Below are 18,958 nucleotides of genomic sequence, written 5' to 3'. Positions count from 1 at the left end.
GCATATATGTCAGCTGAGGTCAAGTTAAAGGGCACATTTATGGAATATGCCTTTGAATAACGTTCGATTTCAGTATTGTAATCTGGTTCTCAGTTAGTACCTCAGAAGGAAGCAACTCTAAATAGTTTTGTTTTGTGCAGACACATTTGATGCTTGAATCTGCTAAGGGTCTTGATGAGAAGGTACGTTTTCATTTCCACCGACACATCCCACTGTATCTTCAGGAACGTCCTGAATACTAGTTTCTCCTGAAGTCAGTGAGAGTTTGGTTTATCCGTTTCTGTCTTGTGAATCTCTCTACCCACAGGGCATTGATTCCCTGATCTTTGAATCTCAGATCAAGGTGCATTGGATTTAGGTTTCTCTTATTCAAGCCTTCATATATCAGAAAAGATGCTCATCTTGTGTTGCTCGAACTCTTCAAAAATAGCTTTTGAAGGGTCCAACAAGCGTGCGGCAGAATTTTTTGGAGGGTCCGAGCAACATAGTTTTCATTTACCAAACAGTATAATTCTGGTGTTGAACATTTCCTCTTTTCCGGGGTTATAGGACACACCATCACCCGTCTTGCATGCTATGCTAATGTCACAAACTGCATAAGCTTAATATAGTCAATTAGCTTCGGAAAAAAATAATAATATAGTCAATTAGCTTATTGTGGAAAAGGAGTATAAAGAGGCACAAAACATCCACTTGTCCTCGTCAGTTTCTTGATAGGCTGGTCTAAAGTGTGTTAAAGACAGTGACTATTGGACTTGATACTCTCGGCTTCTCTTCCGATGAAATATTGTTGTCTTTGCTCCAGTTAATAGGCATCCCTGGTTTCTACAGATGTATGTATTTTTATAATCAATAGTTGTCATCAGATATCGTTAATTATTGCAGGAAAAAGTGCTGCAAGAGGAAAAGAAACATCTGGAGGACAATGTAAATATTAATCTCCTCTTCAATTCTGGTAATCACGAATTCTTCGACCCTGCTTCGGCAGCTTTCTTTCTTCAGGGGCGTATGCCTTCTTTTTCTCTAGTTGTATCAAGTACTTGAAGTTTTCTTATTTTTTATTTTTAAAGTCATGCTAGTTTTAAAACTTCAGACAAAAAAATCGGAAATTTGGAATTTGACAAGCCTAACATCAGCATAAATCAAGGTTTTCCCTCCTTTTTGAGTGAACTCTTCCGTTACGATCAACATGATCGGTAGGGGTAAACTTCCTCGTCTTCAAGGTGAAAAAATATACTTTGATTGACGGCCTTATAATCTGAGGTTAGGTGGAGTTAGAGGCCAAAGTATTGTTTGATCGAATTCATTAACTTTACTCAACTTTATATTTAATATTTATAAATTATTACTAATTCTAGAACTTAATAACCTTAAATGACTACAATCTTGAATCGATAAGATTCAAATCCTAACTCTGCTTCTGACAGAAGCAATAAAATTCAAACTTTATAAAAAGAGAGAGAGCATTGGAAATTTGCAGTTTTGAAAAGAGTAGAAATCAGTTAGTCGAACTTACAGATTATTCATGGAGAAATGTAAATGCAGCTTTTCTTCTCAAATAAATCACTAAGACTTTCCTCTAACCGCGGGTTTCCATACAAGTTAGGGGAAACCATAATACACTTGTTCAGATGTACCTATATAGTCAAAAAGTTTTGGTTTTTATACATTAAAAAAATAAGTGAAAAAAGTCAAAAATACTCCTCAATTTTTATTTATTAATTAGAATTTACCTTTATCGTTAAAATCAAGTTATTCTTATTCTTAACGTCTACAAAATTAACACATATACCCCTGATTTGGATGGAATCTCTCAAATTGACTTCAATTGTCTAATTTCAGTCAAAATTATTCGTTTAAAATAAATTTTCAACTAACCCGACACGTAACTCATTTGATTAAAATTCAAATATCTACCACCAAAATTCAAATATAATTTTCAATTCACCCCCAAAATTTGCTGGGCACCTTTATCTTTTCCCTGTTTATGTCAATGTGGGTTCTATACCCCAAAATTTTAAGATTATTTTTTTGATCTTCAGTATGACAACAACGAAAAGAATAAATCTATGAGCCCGTTTGGATGGGCTTAAAAAAGTAACTTTTATGTATGAAGTGCTTTTAGAACTTTAAAGTGCTGAAAGTTATTTTTATAAATAAGCAGTTGAGTGTTTGGATAAAAGTGCTTAAACGAGGAAAATTACGTGAATTTTAGGGTTAAAAGAATAAAAAGGGTAGTTTGGGAATTTAGTTAAAATATAAGGGATATAAAAGTAATTTTCATGGTCAAAGAAAATGACTTTAAGCACTTAGAAAAAAAAAAGTTAGGAATCCTAATTTTTCATTTTTGACTGACTTTAAGAACTTTCTGGCTTAAAGTTAGCATTAGGCAAACACGTCCAAAAGCTGAAAAGGGGCTTTAAGTTGGTTTTGACCAACTTAAAGCCAATCCAAACGGGCTCTATATCATTTGTTAGACAGCGATGGTGTATATATACCAATTATTAGACGACAATAATATATATGCAATATCTTTTAATAAAAAGTATATTTATTTTAATCACAAAATTAAAAAATATATTTACCCCTTTGCCGTAAAATATTAATCAAAATTTTAGAGTTAGTAGTTTATTTGATTTAAGCGATATAGAGGCCGTTTGGATTGACTTATAAGCTGTTTTCAGCTTTTTTTTGAATGTTTAGCTGGCTAACTTAAAGTCATTTTGTGCTTAAAATAAGTCCCAATAAGTAGTTGAGTTTATTTGGATGAATTTATTTTAAGCAGTTTATAAGTTGAAAACAGCTTATAAGTCAAAAAAAAAAAGTTGGCTTGCACCTACTTTTTTTTTTAATTTATAAGCAGTTTTCAACTTATAAGCTATTTAAAAATAAGTCAATCCAAACAGGCTAATACTCATATCGGCCCCAAATGAATAAACTAGAATGAAACAAGTGTTGGGCCTTCGGCGTACACCTTTGACCAAAACAAGAAACAACAGAAAAGACCGCGTGGCACAAGTTCAACTATTTAATATTCACATAAAAGAACTTTTATATCAGAAATAAAATACTCATAATCAAAAATTAAAGTTTAAATCTAAAATTTTCATTTTAAAAAATTATATAAAATAGTTATCACTCGATAAAGAGACTTCTGAGTAATTGACCACTATAGTATGCGCCACCTAACAACTATGTAGACAAATTAATGGAGCGACTTACACTATGCTGGTTTCTATCTCACATAATAGTTTCCTAATTTTTTTTTATAAAAAAGAAAATCAACAAATTATTAATATTAAAATTAATGTTTGGTCATGATTTCACTTGCAAAATACTAGAATTATTAATTGCAAATTAAAGTTTAATTACTAAATATTATTTAAAAATATTACAATACTTTATTATTAGAATGGAAAAGAGTTCATTCCGGTATTGTACCTGTTCGAACTAGGATAATTTTAACTTCGATTTCGTCTTTTGACACAAAATTGCTCACAATGTTAGAAAAGTGTACTAACTGACCTCCAGGTAAAATTAATATTTTTAAAATAAGGAAAAATAATAGAGGTGTTAAATAAGCGGGTTTTGAATTAAATTTAGACGAATCTAGGTTAAATTTGAACGGTCAAAATGAAAGAGAGTCAAAAAGGGGAGGCCAAGGAAGTCAAAAAGGCTGTCTCCCTTTATGACTTTTCATTTTACACCCTTTGTTGAATTGAAATGTTGGACATTTCAAACGCGTTTTGAAAACGCGTAAAATTATTTTACGCGTTTTCATTCTCTTATAAATATAGGGCCTCTTGCCCTCATTTAAATCATCCTAGAAACTGAGAGTAAAAATACAAAGAGAGTTATATACCAAGATAAATATTGTAGTCTTGAGTGTCCTCTTTAGTAGTTGTTCCTTTTACAAGAGAGAAATGTTAATTGTTGTTTTCTCCTTGTATTTGAGAACAATGTACTCCATATTTTTATAGTGAGATCCTTCTACCCCGTGTTTTTTTTCCTCTATCAGTTAGAGGGGTTTTCACGTAAAATTCTCGTGTCCAATTTATTTTCATATTATTTGTCATATCAAACTTTAGTTGTGGTGCTTTCTCCCCCCAACAGTGGTATCAGAGCCCTCGGTTATTCTGTTTGTTTTATGCAAAAGTATTATTCATGAATAGTAAATTTTTGTGAATAGTAAATTTCGGTGACGGTACAGTTTGTCACGATTGTTCGCAAAAATATTTAGAAACAATCTAGAAGGGTGTGAAACAAATAACAATGTCGAGTACAACAAAGTTTGACGTTGAAAAATTCAATGAGACTAATTTCTCAATGTGGAAAATGAAAAATAAAAGCGATATTGAGAAAAAACAATTGCTTAGCTGCAATTGAAGGCAGACCCATAGACTTTGTTGATGACAGCAAGTGGAACGACATAGACAACAACGCAGTTGCTGGTCTACACTTGACACTAGCCGATCAAGTGTTGTCTAGTATGGCGGAAAAACGGACGGCGAAGGAAATATGGGATACTCTTACAGGGTTGTATGAGGCCAAGTCTTTGCATAATAAAATCTTCTTAAAAAGAAGATTGTATACTCTTCAAATGACAGAGTCCATGTCAGTTACTGAACACATCAATACTTTGAATACTCTGTTTTCACAACTTACAACAATGGGTTGCAAAATAGAGGGGACTGAACGTGCAGAGCTTCTACTTCAAAGTCTGCCTGACTCGTATGATCAACTCATCATCAACCTGACGAACAATATAGACAGTCTAGTTTTCGATGAAATTGCAGCCGTTGTCTTGGAAGAAGAAAATCAGCGCAAAAATAAGGAAGACAAACAAGCTAGTTCGCAGCAAGATGAAATTTTGATGATGGTGAGAGGAAGACCAACGGAACGTGGCCCTAGTGGGAGTCACAATCATGGCAGATCTCAATCAAGAAGTAAGAAGAATATGAAGTGCTACAACTGTGGCAAGAAAGGGCACTTCAAGAAAGATTGTCGGTTAAAAAAAAAGAGTGAACACCCTAAGCCATCAAATGCTCAAGGGAATGTTGCATGTACCTCGGATGATGGCGATATTTTATGTAGTAAGACAATATCAAATAATAAAGGCAGAAAATGTTTCGCTGATGTCTGAATCATGGACACAGGAGCAACATGACACATGACTTCCCGGAGAGAATAGTTCCATCAATATAACCCTATCTCAGGAGGGTCTGTATTCATGGAAAACGATCATGCTTTGGATGTTATTGGTATTGGATCCATCAAAATAAAGATGTAAGATGGCACGGTTCGCACCATCCAGGAGGTACGACATGTAAAAGACTTGAAGAAGAATCTATTGTCTTTAGGACAACTAGATGATAATGAATGTTCATATAAAACTCATGGTGGAGTCATGAGAATATCCAAAGAAGCGCTTGTAGTGATGAAAGCGGAAAAACTTGCTGCAAACCTATATATGCTTAAAGGTGAAACACACCAAGAAGGAGAAGCATCAATCGCGTCAGCAAGTTCATTTGAAGAATCAATGATGATATGGCAACGTAAACTTGACCATATGTCGGAACGGGGTTTGAAGATTCTTGCTGAGCAAAAGCTTCTTCCCGGGCTCAAAAAGGTCTCACTATCTTTTTGTGAGCATTGTGTTACCAGTAAGCAAAATAGACTGAAGTTTAGCAGTTCCTTTGCTAAAAGCAAGGAAATATTAGATCTGGTCCACTCTGATGTCTGGCAAGCACCGGTGGAGTTCCTAGGAGGAGCGAAATATTTCGTGTCATTCATCGACAATTACTCCAGGAGAAGTTGGGTGTATCCAATCAAGAGAAAGACAGATGTTTTTCCAGTTTTCAAAGAATTCAAAGCGCGGGTGAAACTTGAATCTGAGAAAAAGATCAAGTATTTGAGGACAGATAATGGAGGAGAATACACCGGTAATGAATTTAATAACTTCTATAAACAAGAAGGTATTAAACGACAGTTCACGGTGGCATATACTCCACAACAAAATGGAGTAGCAGAGCAGATGAACAGAACCTTGTTGGAACGGACAAGAGCTATGTTGGCAACTGTAGGTTTGGAAAAACCATTTTGGGCAAAAGCAGTCAAAATCGCCTGTTATGTGATCAATCGGTCACCATCAACCGCAATTGATCTAAAAACGCCAATGGAGATGTGGACAAGAAAAGCAAATGATTATTCTCGCTTACATATATTCGGAAGTCCTGCTTATGTTATGTACAATACTCAAGAAAAATCGAAGTTGAATTCGAAATCCAAGGAATGCATTTTCTTAGGGTATGCTGATGGAGTCAAGGGGTATCACTTGTGGGATCCCACAACCCGCAAGGTGGTAATCAGCAGGGATGTTGTATTTGTTGAAAATAAGATACAAGCAAAAGAAGATAGCACTTCAAAAGAAAAATCAGAGACTACTATAGTTGAAGTTGAAGAAATAGAAGAAGTTCCAGTTTCTTCTGAAGCAGCACCAGAGCACGAAGAACAAGAGCAAGCTGAGATCAAAACTCCATTAGTTCGACGGTCAACTAGGGAGAGAAGAGAATCAGCTTGGCACTCAGATTATTTTATGGAGAGTAATATTGCATACTGTCTACTAACAGAAGATGGAGAGCCTTCAACTTTTCATGGGGCTATGAAAGGCCAAGAATCATCTCTATGGGTGGCAGCAATGCAAGAAGAAATTGAAGCTTTTCATAAAAATAAAACATGAGATCTTGTTCAATTACCACAAGGAAGGAAGGCCATTGGAAATAAATGAGTCTACAAGATCAAACGCAATGGTAATGATCAAGTGGAGAAGTATCGTGCAAGATTGGTGGTGAAAAGTTTCACTCAGAAAGAAGGTATAGACTTCAATGAGATATTTTCTCCGGTGGTTCGACTCACAACAATTCGAGTGGTCCTGGCGATGTGTGCTACATTTGACTTGTACTTGGAGCTGTTAGATGTCAAAACTGCATTTCTTCATGGAGAGCTTGAAGAAGAAATTTATATGCTCCAACCAGAAGGTTTTGAAGAATAGGAAAAAGAGAACTTGGTTTGTTGGTTGAACAAATCTCTATATGGTCTCAAATAGCCGCCGAGGTGTTGGTATAAGAGATTTGATTCCTTCATTATAAGCCTTGGATACAACAGACATAGTTCAGATTCTTGTGTTTATTACAAGAGATTTGGTGATGAAAATTTTGTTATTTTGCTGTTGTATGTTGATGACATGTTGGTTGCAGGCCCCAACAAAGATCGTCTCACAAATTTAAAAGCACAGTTGGCTAGGGAGTTTGAAATGAAGGACTTGGGACCAACAAACAAGATTCTAGGAATGCTTGAGACGATTCAAGATGCAAGACTGTAAGTTAATTTCTACCGCACTTCCTATTAACTTCAAGTTATCCTCAAGTATGTGTCCTAGCAATGAAGCAGAGAGGATGAAGATGTCTCGAGTACCGTATGCATCAGCAATGGAAAGTTTAATGTTCGCCATGGTATGTACAAGACCTGACATTGCACAAGCAGTGGGATTGGTTCGTCGATACATGGCTAATCCTGGTAAAGAGCATTGGAATACTGTTAAGAGGATCCTGAGATACATCAAGGGTACCTCAGATGTTACAATGTGTTATGGAGGATCTGACTTTACTGTTAAAGGTTATGTTGATTCAGATTATGCAGGTGATCTTGATAAAAGTAAGTCCACCACAAGTTATGTGTTTACTCTTGCTGGAGGAGCTGTAAGCTGGGTTTCAAAACTGCAATCTATCGTGGCTACATCTACGACGGAAGCAGAATATGTAGCAGCTACACAAGCTAGCAAAGAGGCAATATGGATGCAGATGTTACTGGAGGAGCTCGGGCTCAAACAAGAGAAGGTTGCTCTGTTTTGTGACAGTCAGAGCGCTTTGCATCTTGCAAAGAATCCAGCATTTCATTCAAGGACAAAGCACATATGAGTTCAGTATCACTTCGTTCGTGAGAAGGTGGAAGAAGGCAGTGTGGATATTCAGAAAATTCACACTAATGACAACCTAGCAGATATGTTTACGAAGCCGATCAACAGTAACAAGTTCATATGGTGTCGATCTTCTATTGGCCTAGCAGAAACGTAACATTGCAGTAATTGGGTAGAAAGGATGGTGTGAAGACTTAATTGATTCTCAATTAAATCTTCAAGTGGGAGAATGAAAAAGAGTCAAAAAGGGGAGGCTAGTTCATAGTCTCGTTATTCTTCTCTATTCATAGGTGTAGTAGTGCATTACGATCTCTTGCGCTTTGACTTCTGATTTCTGTTATTTCTGTTATTATTTATTACTTTCTATGCTTTGATTACTCAATTTTACCTGTGACGCTTTCATTATTTATTTAATCGTTATTTGTTATTAGTATTTATTTATTTGTATTTATTTGTTATCTATTCGTTATTTGTTTGTTGTTTTTCTCATAAAACTTTTAATTTTCTATTCTTATCTAACATTTTTTATGCATTTATGCTTTTACTGAGCCGAGGGTCTCCAGGAAACAGCCGTCCTACCTTGGTAGGAGTAAGATCTGCGTACATTCTACCTTCCCCAGACCCCATGTTGTGGGATTTCACTGGGTTGTTGTTGTTGAATTGAAATGTTGGACATTTCAAATGCGTTTTGAAAACGCGTAAAATAATTTTACGCGTTTTCATTCTCTTATAAATAGAGGGCCTCTTGCCCTCATTTAAATCATCCTAGAAACTGAGAGTAAAAATATAAAAAAAAGTTATATACCAAGATAAATATTGTAGTCTTGAGTGTCCTCTTTAGTAGTTGTTCCTTTTACAAGAGAGAAGTGTTAATTGTCGTTTTCTCCTTGTATTTGAGAACAGTGTACTCCATATTTTTATAGTGAGATCCTTCTACCCCGTGGTTTTTTTCCTCTATCAGTTAGAGGGGTTTTCACGTAAAATTCTCGTGTCCAATTTATTTTCATATTATTTGTCATATCAAACTTTAGTTGTGGTGCTTCTCTCCCCAACACAAAACCATTTGAGTTCATTAATTCGGTTATAGGTTATTTGAGCTGGGTCAAATCAACTTTTAGATGGGTTGAATTAGATGGATCAAAATAGACTAAAATAAAGGAGTCATTAACCTGCCCAAACTTGAATGAAATAGATATTTCATATATATTTTTATGGAATAATTTTGTCACTTCTAAAGATTTTTAATTAATTTTGATCTTGAACTATTTGAAATAAGACTATGTTCTTCATTGAGTGTTTATCCTTAGTCAGTTTTGATGAATTATAGTTAATTTACTGTCAGTTTTGATTAATTATAGTTAATTTAGTTTCATCTTAAATAGAACGAAGCCTATTGGTTGCTACATATAATTTATATTTAGACTTAACAGTTTTAGCTCATATTTATATTTAATTCACATTTTAATGAGTTGAATCACTGCTCATAAAAATATAAATAAAATATGAGTAACATATTTTACCATAAAACCAACTCAAAATTCTTCAAAAACATAATCGTTTTTTATATTGCTTATAAATTTATATATCTAAATTGAAATAATTGGTTGGTTCGAAATCATCATTTATAAAATGCAATAAATCAACCATAAGAAATTTAAAATTGATCCAAAAGAATTTAAATATTGAATCCTCATTTATACCAATCGACAACAAAAAACATAAGAAACGTCAAAAGATTACCCAAATAATGATTAAGATCTACTTTAATGCAAATCAACATAATTAAAGCATAAAATTTATCCAAATCTAATTTTTTGACACTGAATACAATTTTTCGTGTAAAGATTCTTAAAAACTATAACAAATAATAGCTCTAAGTGTCTGATTTTAAAATTTATTAAAAGTTACATTGAATCCACAAAATTTAAATTCTAAATTTGTCTAATACATATAAGGCTCCTTTGTGTTTGTTGCTTGCGATTATACAAGATATTTTCTTATATTAAAAAATCATCCCTGAAAGATAGTTATGCTAAGTACGTGATTAAGAATAATTGATGAAGTAGGAGTAACTTGAAGTAGAAGTTGAGGACAGAATGGTCATTACCTTTGTTAGATATTTTGGTAGAAATTGTTAGGAATTTGTTATATATGTGTAGTTAGTTAGTTAGACATTTTTAGTTGTTAACTGCCTGCTGTATAGAGTAGGATATATACTATGTAGTGGATGTACAAAAAAATCAATTCATTCTCTTCTCAAGTAAAATACAATCTAGTTTCTCCATTGTAGATTAGTTCTCTTTCGATGGTTATCAATGGAGTTTGAGAGTTGTTTACATAAAGTTTTTTATCATGGTATCAGAGCAATAACCATAATTGTGAGTTGAATTGATCGATCCAAAGAGGAGGACGATTGCAGAGGAACGGTTAGTGAGTTTGCTAGCTCGACACAGTAATGGCAATGACGAAGATCAATCACACACGCACTCTTCATCCATCCTTTAGATACAACATGAGGTCCGATAATTCCCATTCAATTGACAGGATCTGAGAACTATTCACTTTGGAGTAGGTCTATGCGAATTCAATTACTTGGCAAGAACAAGTTGGAAATCGTAGATGGAACCTGAAAGAAAGAGGATTTTACCGCAGATCTCACTCATCGGTGGAATAAGTGTGATGCTGTTGTGATAGGATGGATACTAGGATCAGTAACAAAAGAGTTACACACATGAATTGTTTATGCAGAAAGTGCAAAATTGATTTGGGATGATCTGAAGGAGAGATTTGATAAAGTGAATGCCTCACAAGTTTATCAATTGCATAAAGAAGTTGCAACATTAGTTCAAGGAATTGATAGTATCTCGATGTATTTCTCGAAGCTAAGGAATTTTTGGGCTGAGTTTGACAGCATGATACCACCCCCATGCGACTTTACTAAATCGAAGGAGTTTGTGCAGTACATGCAGGGTATGAATGTGATGCAATTTCTCATGGAACTAAATGAGAACTAGGAACAAGCGCGAAGTCAGATTCTAATGACAAGTCCTACTCCGAACATCAATAAGGCCTATTCAATGTTGATCGAGAGAGAGAGCCACAGATCCATAGCTAACTTATCCAATTCAGGAGAATGACTTGAATTAAGGGCTATGATGGCTGGAAAGGGAGGTAACAACTATCACAAACCACAGAAGAACTGGAATTTGCAATGTGATTATTATAAACTCATAGGTCACACTATGAACGTATGCTACAGTCTGGTTGGATATCCACCTGCTGCACCTAATATACATAATGCTCATGCTGAGAACACTAATGCACATATGTACAAAGGAAATACTGCATATAATGTTGTTCAGGCTGAAAATATTAATCCAAATGTGTATGCAGGAAATTTTAAGGTAGGATGCTCATCTGGAGATGAAAACTTTCAAAGAGCACCACATCTTACAGACGAACAACATGGCAGGATCGTAGATATGCTAGACAATGGAGGAAAACAAGAGAACATAGCTAATATGGCAGGTATTGATTTCCAAAACTTGTCTACTGTAGAACAAGTCAAATGGATAATAGATACAGGGGCAACAAATCATATGGTTGCTAGTTTAGATACATTATTAGATATAGAAGAGGTCAAGACAAATCATGATAGAAAGGTGCACTTGCCAAATGGTGGAGTAACAATGGTATCCCATATAGGAAAGTGTAAGATAAGTGTAAGATCACAGACACAGGAGTAATTAACAATGTTCTGTTTATTCCTGACTTCAAGTACAATCTCCTATCAGTCTAAAAAATTATTACAGAGTTTAAATGCTTTGTCTTTTTTATCCCAGTTTCTGCTTGTTCCAGGACCTTGCCACTGGGATTTTGAAGAGGATTGGTAAAGAGACTGATGGTTTGTATCTACTAGTTTCACGACCACTTAAAGGAAACTGTTTCAGTGATGCATCTGTGGCAAGAGCTTATATTGCAGAGAAGACAAAAGATGATATTCTACTATGGCATAGGAGATTAGCTCATACTTTTAGTAATTCTATGAAGAATTTGTTTGGTTATAATCTAGATAATTGTAAATCAATTATAGTTGATTGTCAGGTATGTCCTTTAGCCAAGCATACAAGACAACCTTTCCCTATTAGCACTAGTTCATCCAATAAGATTTTTGAGCTACTGCATCTTGATGTTTGAGGACCCTATCCTATAGCAATATTTGATGGCAATAAATTCTTTTTAACTGTGATAGATGACTTCTCTCATATTACTTGGATTTTTTTGCTGAAGTTTTAAGAGTGATGTCTTTTTAATCCTCGAATCATTTTTTAGAATGATACAGACTCAGTTTAATGTTGTTGTACAAGTGATCAGATCTGATAATAGATGAGAGTTTCTGAACTCTAACATGCAAGATCTACTCTAAGAATTGGGTAGAATTTATTAGAGAACTTGTGTTTACACTCCTCATCAAAATGGTGTAGCTGAGAGGAAGCACAGACATTTGCTTGAACTAGCTAAAGCTTTAAGGTTCCAAGGTGGTATTCCTTTGAAGTTTTGGGGTCACTGCATCTTGACTGCAACTTATGTGATTAACAAGTTACCATATGTAGTTCTTAAAGGGAAATCTCCTTTTGAGTTGTTCTTTGGGAGAAAGCCAAAACTTGATCACATTAGAACTCTTCGTTGTCTGAGTTATGCTAGTGTATTGGCAAAAGTGGATAAATTTGCACCTAGAGCAGTTCCCTCTGTGCTCATGGGATATTCAAGTGTTACCAAGGGCTATATTTTGTATAAATTAGTAAATGAAAGATTCTTTGTTAATAGAGATATGCTTTTCATAGAACATGTGTTTCCATTTCAAATTGCTTCAGGCTTTACTCTCTCTGTTGCTAAGTTCTCTGGCTCCTCAGATCTTAGCTTTTCTGATCCATTTACAACTATGGATGAAGATGTTGATCACTCTTCTCCTTGTTCATTCACACCTGATTTTCCTTCTAATCCTGACTTAAATAATCCTTCTACCACTATAGAATCTTTTCTTATAGTTCTTTCTCCTTCTGAATCTTCACAACCTGCTCCAACCACCTCTGATGGTCCTATGATCACTCATGAATCTGTTCCGCTAAGAAGGTCTCAAAGGGTATCTAAGGAGCCTATGTGGTATGTTGATTATGTCACCGAAAAGGCTTCTGCTCATGTTTTGTATCCCATCAGTGCTTATCTGTCTTATGAGACACTTTTTCCTGCCCACCAAGCTTATCTTGGTGCTCTATCTACTGTTCAGGAGTCCAAATCTTACCAGGAAACTATTCAAGATAATAGATAGATAGATGCCATGAATTCTAAATTGCAAGCCCTACAAGATAATCACACTTTGGAGTTGATTCAACTTCCTCCTGGAAAGACTGCTATTGGGTGTAGATGGTTCTATAAAGTGAAATTACAGGCTACTGGAGAGGTTGAAAGGTTCAAGGGTAGGTTGGATGTCTATAATGCTTTTCTACAGGGTGATTTATATGATGAGGTTTATATGCAGCTTCCTCAAGGTTTACCAAGTCAGGAAGGCACTGTTTGCAGACTTGTTAAATCCTTTTATGGGTTAAAGCAAGCTAGCAGGTAGTGGAATCTTAAATTGTCTGAAGCATTGACGCATTCAAGCTTTATTCAAAGCCGCCTAGACCATTTCCTGTTTATAAAGAGACAAAGGATTGCTACTATTATTATATTGATATATGTGTATGACATGTTAGTGACAGGAAGTAATCTAGCTGTCATTGAAGAGACCAAAGCTTCCTTGCATCAAGCTTTAAAGATCAAGGACTTAAGGACACTGAAGTTCTTCCTTGGAATTGAGTTTAGCAGATCTTCCAAGGGAATACTTGTGAACCAGAGAAAATATGCACTTGAAATCATTTCATACTTGGGAATAAGCAATGTGAAACCTTCTTGGACAACTTTGGAGGCAAACACAAAGTTGACAACACAGAAACTAGATGAATTAACAAAGGAAACAGATGATGAGACATTGAAGGATAAAACATAGTATCAAAGGTTGATTGGAAAGATGTTATATTTGACACTATCAAGACCTGGTATTGCCTTCTCAGTACAAACACTTAGTCAATTTTTACAACAGCCTAAGAGGTCTCATTGGAATGCAGCAATTAGAGTCATAAAGTACATTAAGAGAGAACCAGTTTTAGGCATTTTGCTAAGTAGCAGAATCTCCAACACTTTGACAGTATTTTTTGATGCAGATTGGGCATCATGCCCAAATACAAAAAGATCAGTTTCAGGATTCTTAATCAAGCATGAAGACTCATTAGTCTCTTGAAAATCAAAGAAACAAAATGTGGTATCTAGAAGTTCAACAGAGGCTGAGTATAGGAGCATGGCTAATGCAGTGTCTGAAGTAGTATGGTTAACTGAACTATTGAGAGAGCTGAATGAGAAAGTGACTACACCAGTGATTGTGTATAGTGATAGTAAAGCTTCACTTCAGATTGCGGCTAATCCTGTTTTTCACGAAAGAACTAAACATATTGAAATAAATTGTCATTTCATTAGGGAGAAAATCCAAGAAAGGCTGATCAAGACAATTCATGTGAGTTCCAAATGTGTTGACTAAAAGGTTGCCACGACCACAAATGAATTTATAGTTAGTAAGCTTGGCATGCTGAACATTTTCATACCTACCAACTTAAGGGGGAGTGATGAAGTAGGAGTAACTTGAAGCAGAAGCTGAGGATAGAATGGTCATTACTTTTTGTCAGATATTTTGGTAGAAGTTGTTAGGAATTTGTTATACATGTGTAGTTAGTTAGTTAGACATTTTTAGTTGTTAACTGCAAGCTGTATAGAGTTGGATATATACTATGTAGTGGATGTACATGAAAATCAATTCATTCTCTTCTCAAGTAAAATACAATTCAGTTTCTCCATTGTAGCTTAATTCTCTTTCAATGGTTATCAATGGAGTTTGAAAGTTGTTTACATACAGTTTTTTTATCAATAATTATCTCCAAAAAAAACTATCATTTATACGTTGTAAATACAATGTGTGTGTATGTGTTGCATCTTATGTATCACAATGTATATAAACTATTATATATTGTTATGATATAAGAAGACTAGAATAAGAAGTTAGAAGCAGGGATAGTTTAGTCTTTTTACCATCTATCAGTTAGATTTAACTAACTAACAATTAGTTAGAAAGAAAAGTTAGTTTAGAGACTAATCACTGCTATATATACATAGCAGTGATCACTGTATTCAGTTAGGACATTTTAGCCTAATGCAATAAAGTCAGCTGCTCTCTCTCTCTTCTTTTTTGATTTCTTTCTTTTTCTCTGAAATACTGATTCTTCAGATACGAATATGGTATTAGAGCCTTCATCACAGTGACTATTGTGAGAAGTTGCTCTTATTTGAGTCAAAGATTCATCCAATTTCGAGCTTGTTCTGTAGATCTAAGCTCCATTGAAGCTAAAATCTGCAATCAACAGTTATTTCCGCAACAAAATTTCAAAGAAGTTTGAAGAAATGGCAGGTGAAGCCACAACACCAGATCCAGCTCAAAATCTCAATCAGAGTCACTTCAATGTTCAACGAGTTGGTATACCTGTTTCTGCGAGCTCTGCGAGTAGCAATGGGCAAGGTATTGACTATGATCATCCTCTATTACTTATCCCTATAGATGTGAGTGGAATTAGCATTATATCATTTCAGTTGCATGGTGTGGAAAACTACACCTTATGGAATCGATCAATCAAACTAGCTCTATTAGGAAGAAATAAGTTAGGGTTAGTGGATGGACCATGCAGGAAGAAAATGTATAGTGAAGAACTGTGGGGCCAATGGAAAAGAGTGAATGCTATTGTGTTGTCATGGTTAATGAATTCAGTTTCGAAGAGCCTACTTAGTGGAGTTGCATTTGCTTCAAGTGCTTTGAATGTGTGGACTGATCTGCAAGAGAGATTTGATAGAGTTGATGGATCAAGAACTTATAGTTTACACAAAGAAATTGCCACTTTACAGCAGGGTACTGCTTTTCTCAGTATATTATACTGAAAGCCTTGTGGGATGAGTTTGAAGTTTTAGTGCCCTCGCCCTGTTGCAACTGTGTGAAATCCAGAGGATTTGTAGCTCACATGAATAGACAAAAGTTGTATCAATTTCTAATGGCATTAAATGACTCATACCATCAGGCTAGGAGTCAGATTCTCATGATAGATCCACTATCAACTATCAATCAAGCATATGCTATAATAGTAGGAGATGAGAGCCAAAAATCTGTTGTTACATGCATCAATAACTTGGGACTACATTCATCCAGCTTAGATTCAGCTGCTATGTACTCTAAAGTTGGTAGTAGTTCAGGTGCCAGTAACAGATTCAAGAAAAATACACTCTTAATCTGTGATTTTTGTAAGTGTAGAGGTCATACCAAAGAGTTTTCCTACAAGGTTGTTGGGTATCCACCAGACTTCAAGTCCAAGAGAAAGGTACAAAGTGCAAACACTGGCTTGTCTAGTCAACCTCAGCAATTAGTTCGGGCTAATTTTTCTTATGGCTTGAACACAAATGTAATTGATGAATCAGTATGGGGTAGGAATATCACAGCACAACACACTACAGACAAAGTTCCAGCTGAAGCTTCTACTTCCAATAAGACTATAAGTCAAGCTGAGAAAGATGTCAAACAATTACTGTCACGCCCCGGGAGGGTATCCTAGACGTAACCGGCACCCGAAGGCCATTTCTGACCTACGAGCGAACCACCTGGTCCAGTCACACATTCATTCAATCACATTCTCTTAGCGGAAACTCAATTAATGAAATACTATTCGCAATATGAGGGCCGAAGGCCAAGTATTTATCAACTCAACAACAAATATAATAAGACTCCTCGAATTAACCGTTCAACCTCCTCACACTCCAGTCTATGAAGCCTCTATCCAAGTCTAAAAGGTGCCAATGACAAGTCCATGGCTACCATCAATCAAAATAAAGGAAATGACAACAAAACTGTACAAAAAGGCTCAACATCCTCCGGAAACTAGGAGGACTCACCAGCTAGCTAAGAGTGTATGTGGATCTTCAACGGAGCGCCGGTTGATGATCTCTAGTACCTGTCTCTGCATCATGAAACGATACAGGCCAAATGGCGTCAGTACATGGAATATACGAGTATGTAAAATGGCCGAATACAACGAATATCAAGGAAAAATTAATCAACTCAGAAGTTCAACTCAAGAGGAATAACAACTCAATCAAATGTCCTAAGTCTAAACAAGAATATGATTTAGACGGGACCAATCACATACAATTCAACTCAATCTGACTCAGAGTACTATCAAGACCTATTTGGGAGTTTCTCTTAACCGACAACCATCACTTATGAGCCAGTGAAAGTACAACAAACCGACGTTGTTGCCGCGTCCGTTCATACTTTGCCAGGGTATGAACGAATCAACCAATCATGGATCCAATCCAACCAAGTCCTATGATGTCAGGACAAATCTCTCGGGGAAGCATCCGACTTTAACGGTTCAATCCCTCATACGTTTGGCAACATAGGTATTGGGTTCGAGTATGGACTATACTCTTGCCCAATTCGGTGCTCGATACTCCTCCCAAGACTCAATGCTCATAAAACTCCATCCAATCAACTCAATCAAATCATATCGACAAGTCTCATTAGAACCTTGTCAACTCATCAACTCTATCACAATCAATCTCTTCCAATCATACTATTCGATCAATCTCAATCACATCTCCAAAAGAAATTTAAATGCACATATATAGCATCATCTAGATATAATCAATCATTTCTTTCATCCATTTGAGAAATCTTTGAGGCTTATCACAATTTCAAGACTTTAAATTGACATTTCATATTGAGCAACATTTTCAAGAAAATAACATCCTTTATCTTAATCTACATAGTTAAGAAGATCAATAAAACATATTTCACAACTCATTTCTTCATCAACTCATACTCACATAAGGGCTCATTTTTGGAACCTCTTAGCTTAACAACATTGACACATATAGAATCAAATAAATAGGGAACAAAACTCATTCAACCATAAACCATACCAAGGAACTCCATTTTCTTATGAACATCTAACCCCAAGAAAGAGTAGGGCACATGGGTGGACTTAACCCATGTTTTGGATAGCCTTACATACCTTAGTGAAGACTTGAAGAAACCTTGTTGTTGGGTCTTCAATGGAGGACTCAAATCTTGAAGCTCCTAGAACTCTTCTTTGTTGGAAATGGAGAAGAAGAAGAAAAGAGAGAGAGAAGCTCCTAGGGCTTTTAGAGAGAGAGTGAGGGCTGAAGAAATGGTCCAAAAATATTCAAGGCTTGTGTATATATAATTTGGGACAATTCCCAAATTACCCTCCTCCAAAATTCTGAAAAATAGGCCATAACGCCCTTGGCGCGATAGTGGCGCGTCGCGCCCTTACAGCGCCAAGGCCAGTTACGCCTAAAAACCTGCACAACTTTTAGTGGAGCGCCGCGCCAGAGCCCAAACTACTGAGGCATGTTTCTGGCGCGATAGTGACACGTCGCGCCCTTATAGCGCCAAGGCCAAAGTTTCTCGATTCTGGAAATCTGGCCTGAAAAACCCTACACAACTTTTAGTGGCGCGTCGCGCCAAGGACCAAACTACTGAGACATGTTTCTGGCGCGATAGTGGCGCGTCGCGCCCTTACAGCGCCAAGGCCATTTCCCCAACAGTTGTAACCCAGGCCAAAATGAAATTCCTGCCGCGCTAGTTCGTCTTAGGAGCGTCATATCTTTCGACTCCGAACTCCAAAATTCGCATTCTTGGTGGCGTTGGAAAGAAGACTCGACGACCTTTGATTTAATAGATCGTGGGCCACCCAGATCGTCATCTATCACAAGATAGGGTCGTTAGAAGTCAACCCCTTAAGCGGACTCCTCCTCAAACTTGGTCACGACGAATCT

At 36.0% G+C, this 18,958-nt stretch overlaps 1 protein-coding gene and 1 pseudogene across 1 annotated transcript; both read left to right on the top strand.

The window, feature by feature from the left end:
* The first annotated feature begins 11,130 nt into the window (after positions 1 to 11,130).
* LOC129894843 (uncharacterized) lies at positions 11,131 to 14,711 on the top strand (annotated as a pseudogene).
* Positions 14,712 to 15,520: 809 nt separating this feature from the next.
* On the top strand, positions 15,521 to 16,048 carry LOC129894838 (uncharacterized). Its single transcript, XM_055970464.1, has one exon. The coding sequence runs from the start codon at positions 15,521 to 15,523 to the stop codon at positions 16,046 to 16,048; it is 528 nt and encodes a 175-aa protein (XP_055826439.1).
* Positions 16,049 to 18,958: the final 2,910 nt, after the last annotated feature.

Source organism: Solanum dulcamara, chromosome 1 (genome assembly GCF_947179165.1).
Source record: "Solanum dulcamara chromosome 1, daSolDulc1.2, whole genome shotgun sequence".
NCBI lineage: Eukaryota > Viridiplantae > Streptophyta > Magnoliopsida > Solanales > Solanaceae > Solanum > Solanum dulcamara.
The sequence above is the reverse complement of the archived record's forward strand: the minus strand, read 5'-3'. Positions and strand labels throughout refer to the sequence as shown.

What these genes read in the sequence shown, in the direction of transcription:
- LOC129894838 (XM_055970464.1), top strand. Translation starts at nt 15,521, where the DNA reads ATGGCAGGTGAAGCCACAACACCAGATCCAGCTCAAAATCTCAATCAG.